The sequence below is a fragment of the Tenrec ecaudatus genome, chromosome 2 (assembly GCF_050624435.1).
Source record: "Tenrec ecaudatus isolate mTenEca1 chromosome 2, mTenEca1.hap1, whole genome shotgun sequence".
In the NCBI taxonomy this organism is placed as follows: domain Eukaryota; kingdom Metazoa; phylum Chordata; class Mammalia; order Afrosoricida; family Tenrecidae; genus Tenrec; species Tenrec ecaudatus.
Genome location: NC_134531.1, coordinates 144,427,849 through 144,442,294, shown reverse-complemented (window position 1 = coordinate 144,442,294; position 14,446 = coordinate 144,427,849). Strand labels below are relative to the sequence as shown.

General features: G+C 50.0%; 1 protein-coding gene across 2 annotated transcripts; it reads right to left on the bottom strand.

The window, feature by feature from the left end:
- Positions 1–1,436: 1,436 nt before the first annotated feature.
- On the bottom strand, positions 1,437–11,657 carry FAM53C (family with sequence similarity 53 member C). 2 transcript variants are annotated; one of them, XM_075541620.1, is made up of 5 exons: positions 11,457–11,657; positions 8,349–8,578; positions 7,892–7,949; positions 5,411–6,195; positions 1,437–4,509 (listed from the first exon to the last, which is right to left on the bottom strand). In XM_075541620.1, the coding sequence occupies exons 2-5, from the start codon at positions 8,424–8,426 to the stop codon at positions 4,249–4,251; spliced, it is 1,182 nt and encodes a 393-aa protein (XP_075397735.1). In that variant the 5' UTR covers positions 8,427–8,578; positions 11,457–11,657; the 3' UTR covers positions 1,437–4,248. The 2 variants fall into 2 exon arrangements, with proteins under 2 accessions (XP_075397735.1, XP_075397736.1); XM_075541621.1 differs by lacking the exon at positions 11,457–11,657 and adding an exon at positions 9,660–11,395.
- Between the last annotated feature and the right edge of the window lie 2,789 nt (positions 11,658–14,446).

The window sequence follows — 14,446 nt, the reverse complement described above, 5'->3', positions numbered from 1 at the left end:
AGGGGACAAGGGTGAATCCATACAGGACCTAGTGCCTTTCAGCATTCCTATATAAGTTCACTGCTGGGACGTTCTTCCCATGGAGCCAGTGTCCAAAGCTTCCTTTCTCCCAGCACCAGTCACAGAAATGTGCCTAATATCCAGGAGGGGATGGACAGAGGTGGGAAATTTATTTAACAGTTTTTTTTTCAGTGTTGAGAACCCCAGAGAATAAAACAAAACCTGTCTTCATGGAGTTTACATTCTTTCCTATACTAACAAGAATGGAAAATAAAATCCTACTCAGCCATGTAAAGTAAAACAGTAGAAAAACCCAATGAAATAATTCAAAATAATAGAAAATGGGTGTAGGGGAGAGAAATCATTTTAAATGGTCAACATTTACCCCCTGCTCGAACAGTTAGGTGAAGCCTAACAGTTTGAAAGGGGTAAAAATAAAAAACAACCCAACTACAATTCTAAGCTTCTTCAACCACACATCAAACTGCCCCCCCCCTACCAAAAAAACCCCACAAAACCACAAACCCCAAACAAAAGTCCCTCTTTTCAGCACAGGGGACAGCTACCACTCTCCGATGCATCTTCACCCTCTGAAAGGCTTCTGCTCCCCGTCATCAAAACTAATCCTGTCATCCTGCACACATCTTTGGTACTGCATGTTGAGTGCCCCAGTTGAAGCAGGAAACTGGAATGGAGGCTAAGCAACTTGGCTCTTAGAGCCGCCTGGCAAACAGGCACCACAACTGGTGAAGAAAGGCTGTCTCAGGGAGAGAGGCTCCTGCCTAGATCTCTAAGCAACTACACTTCACCCACACACTTCGGAAGAACGCTAACATAGGGAAAAGAAAGGGTGGAATAGAAGGGTAGAGAGAAAGCCACACGGCTGCTTTCAGCAAATGCTGCACATTAAAACGGGAAAAGATCTCCTAGGAGAAGAGCAGCTCTGCTGCTGGGAAAATTTTCTAATAGCCATGTTTTCAGGATGGAGAAATTGCCTAGGGCTTTGGAATCTGAATCCTGATGATGAAATCCCTTAAGAGATGCCTGGTGAAGTCTCCCACTTTACCATTTACCCACCTCCCCTAACCTACAAACTCATCAAGACAAGTTCCTGACCACACCTTCAAGCATTTCTCAAGGGGCTGGAATGTATTCTTACTTGGCTTCACTGTGCTCGAAGTGGGAATGACAGAAGGGGAGACAGGAAGAAGTATCAGGGAAACAGAGCAAACCAGACTGCTAGAAGTAACCCTGGCCTTAACAGATGCCTGGGCCATAGGCTATGACCCTTGGCCAGTTGAAGGGCTTAGGGACCTGATGCTGCTCTCCAAGGGCTAACAACCAACCACGTGCTAGAAGGGACTGACAGTTAGGTGGCCTTCACCCAGACTGCTTCCTCTTGCCATTCTTTGTGGGGAAGGGAAGAAGACACTAGTACACAAAGTTGATTGGGAAAATGGGTTATTCTAATAAAACTTTATTTTTTCAAACACAGCCACAGAGGCAGGACCTCATGTTTAACACACACAAACTTATGGATTTTTTTAATATAAAACAAAGTTTACGAAAATTTTTTTGTTTTTATTTTTTCACTTTTTGTATTTGTAATCCCATTAGCACAGGGACTTTGGCAGCAGGTGGGAGTGAAGGGCAGCTGGAGCTGCCACTGGGCAGTCACCGGGCACAGGAGGAGAGCACCAGCCTGGGAGTGGCTTCACTCACGCACGCAGGAATACTCACCTACTGGTCAGCCACACCACACACACAGCACAGATGCAGATGGCTACCCAGCGTCAACCACAGCCCTGGAGAGGTGTGCTTTGCTCTGGGTAAGCCCAGTATGTGAAAATCCAAATAGTCAAAACAGCTAGGTAGAGGGAGGTTGCTCGCTTTACAAAAAAAGCAATCATAGGCTGCTTTTAAATGGTCAGCAGTACACAGAACTGTTGAAACAGATCCACTGTGTAAAGCAAAATGAACCACTTCTTGAAAAGGCTTGTCCCAAAGGTGAAACCGCTTAGACTGGGAAGCAGGATGGTAAGTGCTTGCCAGTTTAACTTTCCAGTCTTAAATGGAATTCACTGCGGTCTCCATAGACTATCTCCCCTAAGGAGGGCGCCCTGGGGCTTTGGGGGAAGCCAGGATGGAGGCAGAGGTTACTGCCCTCACTTCTTTAGCTTAGGGCCTGCAGAGGACCCCCTGGCATTGCCAGTGGCCTAATGGAAGCTGGCACAGCCAATCTGCAGCAGAGTCCAGGGATGAGGGTGCCCCAGGAGAAAAGCAGCTGGCACCAGGGAAATTATGGCCTGTATTATGGCCTGAAGAGGGAGAAGAGCCAGGGAAGAAATGAAACTGAGGATGGTCAACTCCTAGGCTCAGTTTCCCTGGCTTCTCCAGAGCAGTTCTCTCAGGCGCCGCCCCCGGACCCGGTGGCCCCTGGGTAATGCGTGTGGTAACTCGTAGGGGAGGAGCCCTGGAAGGGTAGAGCCTTTGCGTGGCAGAAGCTCCAGAAGACATGGCCACCTCTACCCTCCGGAGTGCAGGCAAGGAGGCAGGAGCCTCATTGCTGCTGCTCTTTGACATGCGGGAGACCTAGAAAATGCCAGGTTCAACTCCACAAGGAAGAAAATAAGCGATCTTGGTCTTTTCCCCCCGAGCACTAGGGGTCCTAACACACCCTGGAAAGTGAAAAGAAAATGGTCCTTCTCCAAAAGACCGGGAGAAGCAGGTCCAATTTGGTCCTACAAGGTTTAACCAAAGCTGGATAAAGCCTCGCCAACAACCACAACTGAGTGGTGGCTTCAGTATACCTTTCCACTAGTGCCAGCCCTCGCATGGTGACTGCAGCCCTGACACCTATCACTGTGTCACCGTGGCCACGGAGACCTGCTGTCCTGGCTCAAGTTGTGGATGGAAAACTTTTAAAAAAAAGAAAAAAGGAAACCCAATCCGACAACAACAAACTCCCAACTGCCCCTCACAGCCTTTGCTGTGCCCTCCTCAGCCGATCCCTTAGTGAGCCCCAAGCTCCCTGTGGTCTCTCAGGGCCAATTAGAGTCGAGTAAACATTTCCTGGCAGGAGTGGAAGACAAGCAAACTAGTAAAAGCTGACACCCATTTCTTAAGCAGGTCCAAAAAGAGGTTGGGCCTGGATCCCACATGAACAGGCTTTTCCCAGCCTGCTTCTAAAGGGCAGTGATGGGATGAGTTCACCGGACCTATAAGGCCTGAACAACGTGTATCTCCTGCTGCATGTCTGCCTCCAGGGGATCCTGGGACCAATACTAGGCCTTCCTCCCTTGTCCATGCCCTCCAAGGTCAGAGGGGAAGGGCAGGAAGGTCCCTTCCACAGAAAGGAAAAGCCAGAGAAGGAGCCCTTCACAACGGCCTCCGCTGCCCAAAGGTGCCTGCCTCTCCTTCGAGAGTGAGAGAGGCAGGATATGTGTCGCCGAGGCAATCTGCTAAGGGGGAAAAAAGGCCAGCTCCCAATGTGGAGACTCCCCTCCAGTCCCTAATCAGACACCCACCTAAGGGGTGGGGGATGAAGCAAAGTCCATTAGCTGAGATCACAGCACTTCAGGGACCCAAAACAGAGTCCTCTGCAGAGGCGGGGGTGGGGGTGGGTGGACTTGCAGATTACAAGTCTAGCTCCAGAGCTATTTAGAAAAAAGGAAAACTTGGTGCCCTCGTAACTCCTTGTGCAAGCCTACTGTCCGGGTGAAAACGCAGGCACCTGGATTATCAGGATGCTCTGCTATCAAGGAGCAAAAGCCTTCCTTCCCTAAGGCTCTGCAAACACACCTTTACTTGAACATACGCCCACGCACACACACACTCTCACACAATTCCTCTGAGGAGGCTGACTGAACCCCCCCACCCTGGCCAAATTCTAAGACACGAGTGCCCTTTGAAGCAAAGGGGCTAGTGAAATTCCCCGAGCTGGGGTCAGCAGACCCCTTCCTTCCCTGCCCATTGCTTTCTCAGGGCAGGGGTACTCACTCTCAGGGCCGCCATAGGAAGGGTCTGCTCTGGGGCTGTCCCTCCCGCCACCAGCTCCGTTTATCTTGTCCCAGCCAGTCTCTCGGCATGGTCGCACTTCCAGGAGCGAGAAGATTTCCGGCTGCCCTGAGTCGGAGGCCCTCCACTCACCCCCGTTCCCAGGCTGGGCCCACGGCCTCGGGGCCTTGACACTTGTTAGTAGCCATAACAGAGTCAGTCTGTGTGGCCCCAGGAAGGTGCCTCTCAGTTTTAGTTCTCCTCAATCAGATTCAAGTCCAGGTCCCCAAAGTCCTGCTGGCACAGTGTCCGTTTACTTAGAGCCTGTCGCCCCCACCGCACAGCCCCCTCCTCCTCCTCCTCTTCGCTCTCACTCAGCACCTGGGAAGAACCCTCAGCGGGGCTGCAGGAAGCAGAGAGGGGTGGGGGGCTACAGGCCATGAACCACGGTGGAGAAACGCTGCTGCCTTCCTGGGCTGCATCTTGGAGACAGAGACCTCCTGAGTACGGTTTCTGTTGAACAAACAAACAAAGGTAAGAAGGAGGCAAAGAAGCTAACTGCCCCTGTTGCCCTGGCCCAAGTGGTATCTCACTGTCCCTTCCGGTTACCCTTGAAGACAGGAGTCCTGGGCTTTAGGGTAAGGTCAGTTCCCTGATAAAATATGCAACATATAGTATGCATGCACATTTCTCTGAGGGGGGCAAAGAAACAGTCCATAGATACCAAAAGATTCAAGATTAGACCCGTGTTTTTAAAGCTCTACGTGGGCAGGGATATTGTCTACGTGTTTCACTAATGAATTCCCAGGACCAAGTCAGAAGCTGGGAAGTTGTAGGTCTCTAGCATACGTTTGCTGGGTGGTTGGAGGCCAGGATGAACCAACAAATAAATTCTGGTCTGAGGCCCAGTGGTCCAGAAGAATGAATGTGAGAGTGAGCAAATGCACACAACTGCATTCACAGTGAGAAGTCAAAAACCATTTGTTCAACAGATGAAGGCCGCAGCAGTCTGTCTTGCTTAAGCCCCACACGAAGCAGCAAAGAGCAAGTGGCAGCAGCATTGAGCACCAGGGGAGTTGGGACACTGACGACGGGATTTTTGTCACTGATGCCTCTTCCAAGGAGGGAAAAGTGGCAGGGGACCCTGGCATTCATGTTGGATCGTTTAATAAAAATCTCACTCTAGTTTCTCTGGGGCATCCAGGTCTGAAAGGCTCTCAGAATGTGAAGCTTTCTCTGCTAAAACCCAGACAACATTGGGAAAACCAGGTGGTGGGTGACGTTAGCAGAAGCTCAGACAGAACAGAGCGAGCTTCAGGGGAGGCCCTACCAACAGGGCTTGAAGCTAGAGATAGCTTGCACCAGAACAGAGTTGTCCCCCCATTTTCTAACTCCCCAAGTTCTTCCAACCCACCTGATTCATCTTGTCAAAGTCCAAAGAAGGCCGCAGCCGTCGTGGGTCCTCTTCGTGGCGCCGCTTGACCCCAGCTTTTCGGGCATCCAAATCACAAGGCTGGGAGCGGCTCCGGGGAAGGTTCCGGGGGCCTCGAGGTCTCCAGGGCAGCTCTGGGGAGGATGCAGGGGAGCTCCGGGCAGAGGGTAGAAAGCGATTGGCCTGTGGGCCAAGGCTGGGTGACAGGGAGAAGCGGCGCTGGGGTGGGCAAGGTGACAGGGACTCGGCATCACTCTCCCAGGAGCCACTTTGTGGGGAGGCAGCGCAGGGTCGAGAAGAATCTTGGGCTAGGGCAAGGCTGAAGAAAGGGGGGCTATAGGGTCTGTGGGCTGGAGCGCATTGAGAAGAGGCACTGGGAGCTTGGAGGAACCTGAGGCTGGAGACCCGCTTCGGAGGGCTCTGGTGAGGCACCTGCGGCCCGCCCCCTCCACCACTGCCCCTGTGCTTGATGGGAGTCCACAGCTTGGAGGGGGCGGGCCGCCACACCGGCTGCCAGCGAGACAGGTCCACGGGCACTGAGAGTGAGCGGCAGTGCCTCTTGGATGGAGGAGCGGGAATCACAGGGAGCTTCTCTGGGTCTGGGGGCTCAGGACTTAGGACTTGGGGGAGGGGCTGTTCCTGTGGGGAGCTTCCCCGGCTGGGTAGTCTGAGGTGCAGGCTCAAGCCAGACGAGTGGTAGCTGAGGTTGAGGCTGTCAGGGAACTCGGCACAGGAACAGTGGGGCAGGCCCCTCCAGGAAGCACCTTCTGCAAGGCAGTCACAGGAAGTCACGTTAATGATGGCGGCCATTATGCACAAGTTTACCACGTGCCACACATTTTACAGCAAGCACTGAGCACTTCACGTAGGCCATCTCATTCATTCTCCCCTCAAGCTTTATGATGTAGGGCCTATTGTTATCTCCATTTCATAGATGACAGGAGTCCAGTAGTTTGCCTAAGGTTACACAGCAATCAAAAGAACAAAGCAGGAATCACAGCTAAGAGCTGCGAAGGCCAGATTCCTTAACCCCTATGCTACCTGAAGTCTCGAATACGCTTTCATGTATTGTCTGCTGCCACTCCCTCCCTCTCCAAGGGAAGCAACACGGGCCCGCATGGGTGAAGTGTATGCTCTGTGTACTCCTCATCCCACGTCACCCATCCCTACTGGGTGTCCCCCAGCCGGGGCTATGAGAAGCAGGCCTATGCTCTCCTTCCTTTCTGCGCGCTGTGTCAACAGCACCAAGAGAAAAGGAGGGTGCTGCCAAGAAGAAAGAAGTAATCAAGTGTGGCAAACAGAGTAGAGAGGAACCTACGCCTGGGAAACCCTACGACTTAATGCTGCCTGTGTTCCTTTGTCAGGAGAAAGACAGGGCATTTCACTGTCAACAAGAGCTACAGTCTCAGTAACACCCAGAGGTCGTTCTACTCTGTCCTGCAGGGCCACGAGGAGTCGGTATCAATTCGGTGGCAGGAAGTTTATGTTCCTTTGTGTCTGGCCTTCTCTCACATCCAAACAGAACGGGGAGACGTAGGGCTCGAAAGGCAAAGTGACTAAATGGCCTAGCCATCACTGCATTCTCTCCCAAACTGTGACTTTTAGGAAACACCTAATTATGGGACAAAGGGCATACACCATCTTTCTCTGGCTAGCTGGCTGGCTTTTGCAGGGCTGGCTAGTTGAAGTAACTGACAAGTATACAAAACTAAGACTTGATGGTGGAGAAAACGCAGACTTTACTTTGAGCAATACCTCTCCCCACTACTCCTCTCCATGGGAACTGGAGCGCATGTCCACGGTGTGCATATGGCATAGTACCTGCTCTTGGCAAGTATTGAGCAGAGAAGTGGCAGAGCGGAATGAGATGCTTTTGCCAACTCACTTCACTTGCTATGTCTCCCAGAAAATAAAACAAGATGCAGAATGACCTAGTGGCATGGATAAGAGGGTGCAGGTTGTCCTCCTTATCTAAATGGCTCTCTGATCAGAGGCCCTTTGATTGAGTAAGCCATAGTTTGAGAATTTATACCTCAGATTTTTACATATGCACAATGACACAGGTAGAGTTTTATATGCCATAAAAGACTGGGTATAAGCTAAAAGATTACCACTAGATCAGTTAAATAAACCATGATACATCTATAAAAAAAAGGGAAACAAAACTCAAGGAATTAATCAACATAATTAATGGAAATCTAAGTGAAAAGAATAAAATATACAATAAAATATATCATGCAAATTTTTTTGTGTTCAATAAAAATGTGGAGATAATATACATTACAAAGGGGTTTCAAAAGTTCATGGGAAATGGAATAAAAGATAATGGAATTTACCATAAACTTTACAACCCCACCCCCATCTACTGCATCTGTTGGTTTGAAGAAACTCTGGCTGGATCTTTAAGAAATTAATAAAAGAAGTTACTTTTAAGGAGCTGATGGCAGCGCGCGCTCGCCTTACCAGACACAAGCTGGAAAGGGTTCCCACAGTTGGCGATGTCTGCATGATCAGGCAGAGGCTGAGAGAGAAAGAAGCTCCAGTCATTTGGGTTTGGGACATACTGATAGGTCTCCAGGCAGCCCTCTTCAGCTCATCCCTGCAATGTGTGGGCTGGAGGGATTGAAGGGGCTCCTAGGCTCTCTTTTCCTCTTGTCTTCCCAAAGTTAGTCAGCAAAACAATTCACATCTTCCAATACCTCAAACCCTTCTCCACCCACATTTTGTGTCCCTTCTCTTATCAGTGGAACAATCCCTGCCCCTTCCTTTTGGGCCAGGCTTTGAGCCTTTAGTGGGCTCCTCCAGGGCAAGTACCATGACTGATATAGCACAGGACAGGGGTGAATGAAGTAGTAGCAACAAATAGCCTCAGAAAAAAAGGAGGGGGGGTCGTGGAGAAGCAGGAAGACTGGTCTTTTACCAGACTGATGCTGAAGCGTGTGCATTTCAGCTCATCCAGAGTCTGCTTCTGTAGTTGCTCAGTGATCAGGGTTATCATGATTCTCCCCAGGATTTGACTTGCACACTTTGGAGCAAATGATGGATGTCTTCCCTGTCGTTCTTCCAGACCTCACTCGTGAGCCGTCTTCTGCCACTGCAGCACCATTCTAGCACCATTGGGACTTCCCTCTCCAGTCATGCCTGCTGAGTCTGCCAATTACAGAGGGACCAGCCCCAAGTGATATTAGAGATGTACCTGGTCTAGAGATGGAAAATGCATGGCACACATACCACAGCACCCCTATGACTCTGGCAGACATTATTAATCGATCACAGATCTTTCTTGCTAAGCCTAAACAGAGTCTCAAACATAGTCTTAAAAAACATTCTGAACTTGGCACTCCAGAGAGCCAGTAATACGAACTGGAGTTGACAAGCAAGTTGAAACCTATTTGCCACTCCTAACTTGGTTCATGCTTGGTTGAGTCTACCCAGAACCCCAGCACCACAGAAAGCTGAAAGAAAATTAAGGGATGCCCAAACAGTTAATTTTTATCCTGATTAACTCAATATTTTCTTAGTCTTCCAGTCAGAGTCCAAAGAGAGAACACCCTTCCCCTAGACTATAGAATAATGAGGGAAGGCTGCTTGTAGGAATGACTTTCTGCTTTAGACCAGTCAGAATAAACAGAATTGTAAATCTTCCCTTAGCCTGGCCAGCTATGTAATTGTTTCCCAACAGATACTGTGTGCAATTGTTTGGTAAAATGGGAATAGGATAAAGGACTGCTAATGGTAATTTTCACTAGATTTCAACTCTACAGGTATTAAAACAGTAACAACTCCTCCTCTATGATTTCATTCAACAAAGTGTTTAACTCGAGGACCATGAATACAATTAATTAAGATGCTCTTCTTGATTAATTTTTAGGGGCAATTTCTAATAGAAACAAACCAATTCATCAGAGGGCAGGCTTCAAGACTACACAGTTGCCCAATGGGCCTTGCTCAAAGAAATGGGAAGGTTAGCCTAGTGTCACCATCATTTTGTTCTGTCCATTCCCCAAAACGACCAGCAGGCAGACAATTGACCAGATGATGCATATCATACTGGAGAGTGGGGAGAAAAAAGGATCAAGAATCTAAATCTCAATCCAACTTCCGCTCAGTTTCAGCAAATCCTTGAACCTGCCTTGGCCTCAGATTACCCATATGTAAAACGGGCAGAATAACCGCAAACTATAGCAGGAAGGATATAACATGCAATGTGAAAAATGTACAAGCAGCATACCATCTGGCTTGTGCAAATCAGGAGTCCACATAGGCTGCCGTTTCTCACCCCCTCCTGTTTGTTACTCTACAAAGCCTCGGGATGCCAGAAGCGATGATATCATTAAGATGAAGAAGGCAATAGAGTCTATCTTCCTGGCTGCGTACCAACAGAAGCCCAAGAGGGCTCTGCTGTGACCTTGGGGGCAGATCACTCTCTACTTTTGAAAAAAAAAAAAATCATCCTACTCCAGTCCCACCTCAGGAGGAGGGGCACAAGACACAGGAAGGGCAGACGAATACATTTGAATGTTACTTGAGAGTTTTTGGGGAAAAGGTGCCAGAGAAGTCAATCATCATTATAGTTAACTATCGTTTTCATGCATAATTATTACACTCTGAACAAAGTCGAGCTTCCTGAGAGCTGCCTGTAGTTGCTTCTCCTATGCTCCCGTGGCAGAGTTAATACTTAGATCACTTCTCCTCTTGATTTCTTAACTCTGCCCTCAAGGAGCTACCAGAGCGGGAACCTGACTGCAGGCTTTGACCCCAGAGACCCTAGGCCTCCGCTGGCCAGCCATGAGGAGAGGGGGTGAAGCAAACGCTCTCATGCTTTTCATGAGGCATTTGGCCAAACAGCCCTCTCTGGGATCAAGTGAAGAGAGTGATTTTGTGTTTTTCTGCATTTTAATTGTTGGGATGTGGCCACACACAGCGGTAATTGGAACAATGCAACCACCACCACACAACTGACACTCTCAGCCTGAGTTTCCTAAAACAGGCCAGGCTGAGAGGGGGAACAGAACGGAAGCCATAAGGAATCAAACCAGGACACAAAAGAAGGCAAACCAGCTCCGCGAGGGGCCTCCTCTTTCTCAGGCAGGCATTGAAAAAAGTCTAAGTAGCTCTCTCTGGCCGCCTTCCTTTCCCTTCCATTTTGTCTATCTGGGGTGGGGGGGTGGGGGTGGTGTAGAGTGAGCCCTGAACGTTCACCAAACAAGTTAAAACTTCTCAGCTTAACTGGCATAGGGCTCAGCCCTTTCCTGAGCAGCAGGCCTCTAGGCCCTCCCCACCATCTCACCAGGCCAAACTCAGCCCAGCCTTGCCCTCCATCGGCAGCCCCCTGAAATAAAGATCAGCGCCTCATCCCACCTCCCATGCATAGCAGTCTCTATGGCCACTCGGGGATGCTGAGGGTGTGCTGAAACCGGGGGGACCTTAGGATCAAGCCAAGGCAAGGGAGAGGAGAATCACAGATGCCCTGGAGACCTTCCCCCAGGTCCCAGCCCCACACCTCTGGGGGAGACTAAAGAAAAACAGGAGAGGCAGGAAGGCGCATGCATAGGTAATAGGGGACCTGACTGTTCTTCCACCATACGGCTCTGGTAGGGATAGGGGTGACAAGTGGGGTGCACCCCTCCCCCAATCCCGTTGAAGAAGCAAAAGGCTAGGCCCCCACCAATTTTCAACCTCTCCCTTTGCTGCTCTGCCTGTCCCTGCGGGGTGGGGCATAGGGCGTCCGCTGGCCCCTCAGGAGGGTGCCAGGGCCCGCTCAACGGGGCTGTCGTTTGCCTCTTCTGACTCAGCTCCCATCATCTGGTCCCGGGAAGCGAACTCAGGACGCAGGGGCCGTAGAGGGTCTGGGACTTAGCACTCCGCCACCCCCTCCCCCACCGGGTCCCGTGGTCTCCCCGCGGAGACGGCCTGCAAGGCTCCGCCGCGCGGGCGGCCGGGTTGGGGGAAGGGCAAGAGGGGAGGAGGAGGGACGGCCGAGGTGCCCACCCCAAGGCCCCAGCGCCACCTGCCCTCCGCCACCTACCGCGGCTCCTCCAGCTCCTAGGGCCGCGGCCGGAGCAGCTCTGAGCGCTCCGCTCGCCCCACGGTGCCCTTAAAAGGCGCCGGCGCGAACCAACAGGCCCCTAAGGAGAGTGGAGGATCCCACCCGTCCGAAGAACCCTCTCGAACCACCCGCGAGGGCCCGAGGCCCACGCTGTTGCTCTCTCACAGCCCTTTCGGGTTGCGCAGTCGGGAGCCAGCCTACCGCTGCCATTGGGGGATGGAAATGGTTTCCTCCGTAGAGAATCCCTCCCCCCCCAAATACCGCAGAAGGTGGACTTGCCCAGTCGGAGGCACGTCGTGAGGCCCGCGGGGGAAGCGACGCCAGAAAAAGGTAAACAAAGCCATCACCCGGGCCCTCTTGGGCCTCCATCGGCCCAAATTCAGCGCTTCCCTTGGTTCGGGACGCCTAACAGTACTAGCCCCAGCTCCTCTCACCTGTTCTCCGGGCCGGCCTCACATCTCCGCTTCGGTGAAGGCGTCCCCCTCCCCTCTGCCAAGGACCCGTCCGAGGCGCGAAGGCTGCTGGGAGGTGTAGTCCGCGCGCCGATGAGGGCCTGCTCCGGGTCCCTGGAGCCCCTCTTACAGCTGCCCGAAGGGCTCGAACCCGATAAGCATGGGACATGAAACGGTAGCGGGGCCGTTTGCACTCGGTCCTGTCATTAGCCCTCACCCAGAACACTTGCTAAACCTGGGGAAGGCCCACGTCTGATCACCCCTTCTCCTCCCTCTGTGTCCACCCCCTCCCATCAGGATGAGGTAATGGGATTGTGATTATGACATCATAGGCGGTTCAGTTGCTGGGTTGGGGGGGAGTATATGTGTGGGGTGGTGGTGGAGGGTTACAGTGGTTACATCTGAACCACTTCTTTTTTTTTTAAAGTTGGGCAGAGGGAGGAGGAAACAAGCAGATGGAGAAAAGATGTTGACGGCACTACTTCCTCTTGAGGATGAAGAAAACCACCTTTTATTTAAACGCCTTCCAGTACTACCACCACCTCCCCTCTCCACCGAAGTTTAAACCCTTTTAAAAAGAGAATGAATGTAGTAGCAGGTGAAGACGTTAGGAAACAATTAGATGGTTTCTGACTCCCAGGTAAATTTGAGTCTCAGTTACCTTCAAAGAGACAGGCAAACAGATGGAAAAAGGAGGGGTTTTAAATAATGCCTGCGTGTTGTCCTCTCTTTGTACGGCAGAGTTTTAGGTTTTCTTTTTTTAATTGCTTGGAAAATAGTAGTAGTGCAAGTCACCTTCACTATTTACACATAGCAACAAATCCCGTGAAAGACATCTGTTTTCTCTAAATATTTGTGCCCTGCTCATTGTGTCTTTCAGGTACATAAATGTGGTCAGCTAAGTCAGTCAATCGTCAGTGCTGCTCTTCCTCACCAAGTCACAGAAGGGAGGAAGCAGGAGCCAGCAGCAGTTTAACAAACTGAAAAACAGCAGAGTAGTAGTGAGGAATTTACAAGAAAGTTGGAGAGGGATTTACATTGCATTGTATATTTCCCCCTGGTAAAAAAGCACAGGAGACATGATTGCCAATAATTTGTGAAATACTTAAGTAAAACAGTATGTGCCAGGCACGCTATATAATTTAAATGTATATTCTCATTTTTTTGCTGTAGTTGCTTACAATCACCAAAGAGACAAAATTACGTTCCTTGTTTGATAGATCGAACAGCCCAAGAAGTTTAAGTAACTGCCTAAGTGGTGGGCAAAGATGGTATTAAAAATCAGTCCTAAAAAAAAAGAAAAATCAGTCCTAGGGCACTACCGCCTTGCCACATAGAGCACTAAGCTATATTGCTATCTTCTCATCCCCTTTTAACTGTCATCTACCCTCAAAAGTTAAATGATTGAGTAAAAGAAGTTAAGATAGCATTGACTCACTTGCAAAACATTGAAAAGAAATGAAGACATTTAAACACACACATACATCAGATGTTAAGACTCATTTCAAAGGAAGATTATGAGACCTTTCCATCAAGTACAAAACAGCACCCAGTATAGCCCCAGACCTTGCCCCCATTACTAAATGTAGCTAAAACGCCTTGTTGTTAGCGTGTCACCATAGTCACCCATGTGACAGAATAAAACCCAATGAGCTCAAACATAATTGTGAGGATGGCACGGGACCGGGTGGTGTTTCCTTCTGTGGTGCATAGGGTCACTGTGTATCAGAACTGACTCGACCCCACCTAACAACACAGGTTTTCTAGGCTGTCATCCTGCCAGAAGTAGATTGTCAGATCTTTCTCCTGTGGAGCCTCTGGCTGAGTTCAAACCACCACCACTGGCTTTTCAGTTAGCAGCCAAGTGCTTTACTATATGGCCACCAGGGCTCTTTCTAAATCTTCCACCCTCCTCTTAGTCCTCATGTTTTTTAGAGTATGTCCTGGTATTTTTCTGCTCCATCCTTTGATTCTTGTGTTGCTACCTTCAACTCCATGTTAATTGTACCCTATAGCTTAGGCCAGGAGCCCTGATGGCATTGGGTTACATGTTGGGCTGCTAACCCTAAAGTTAGCAGTTCAAAATCACCAGCCGCTCTTGGGGGGAGGGATGAAGATTTCTAATCGCTTAAAGATCTAGTCTTGGAAACCCACAGGGCAGTTTTACTGAGTCATATAGGATGGACTATGACTCAAAATCGGCAATGAGTTTGGTGTTTGGGTAATAGGCTAGGCTAGACCTCTTCTTTGACTCTGCTCCAATAAGTCTCAGTAGAGGATACTTACTACCTGGTCTTCTCCCAGATTCTCTGAAGGTTCCAGAGTCTGGAGCCAGTCTTCGACAGGGGACCCAAAGGGGTGTAGTTCATTGGCTCTAAGAGACTCTCTGTTCTTCACCTAGCAGCAGAATCAGAGGAACTTGCCTTTCATTCAGGCCCTCTCTTTGCACACAGTGAAAGACAAACCTTTGCAAAGTGGGGGGATATAGAGCTCAGCCCACTCACTGAAGGAACCAGG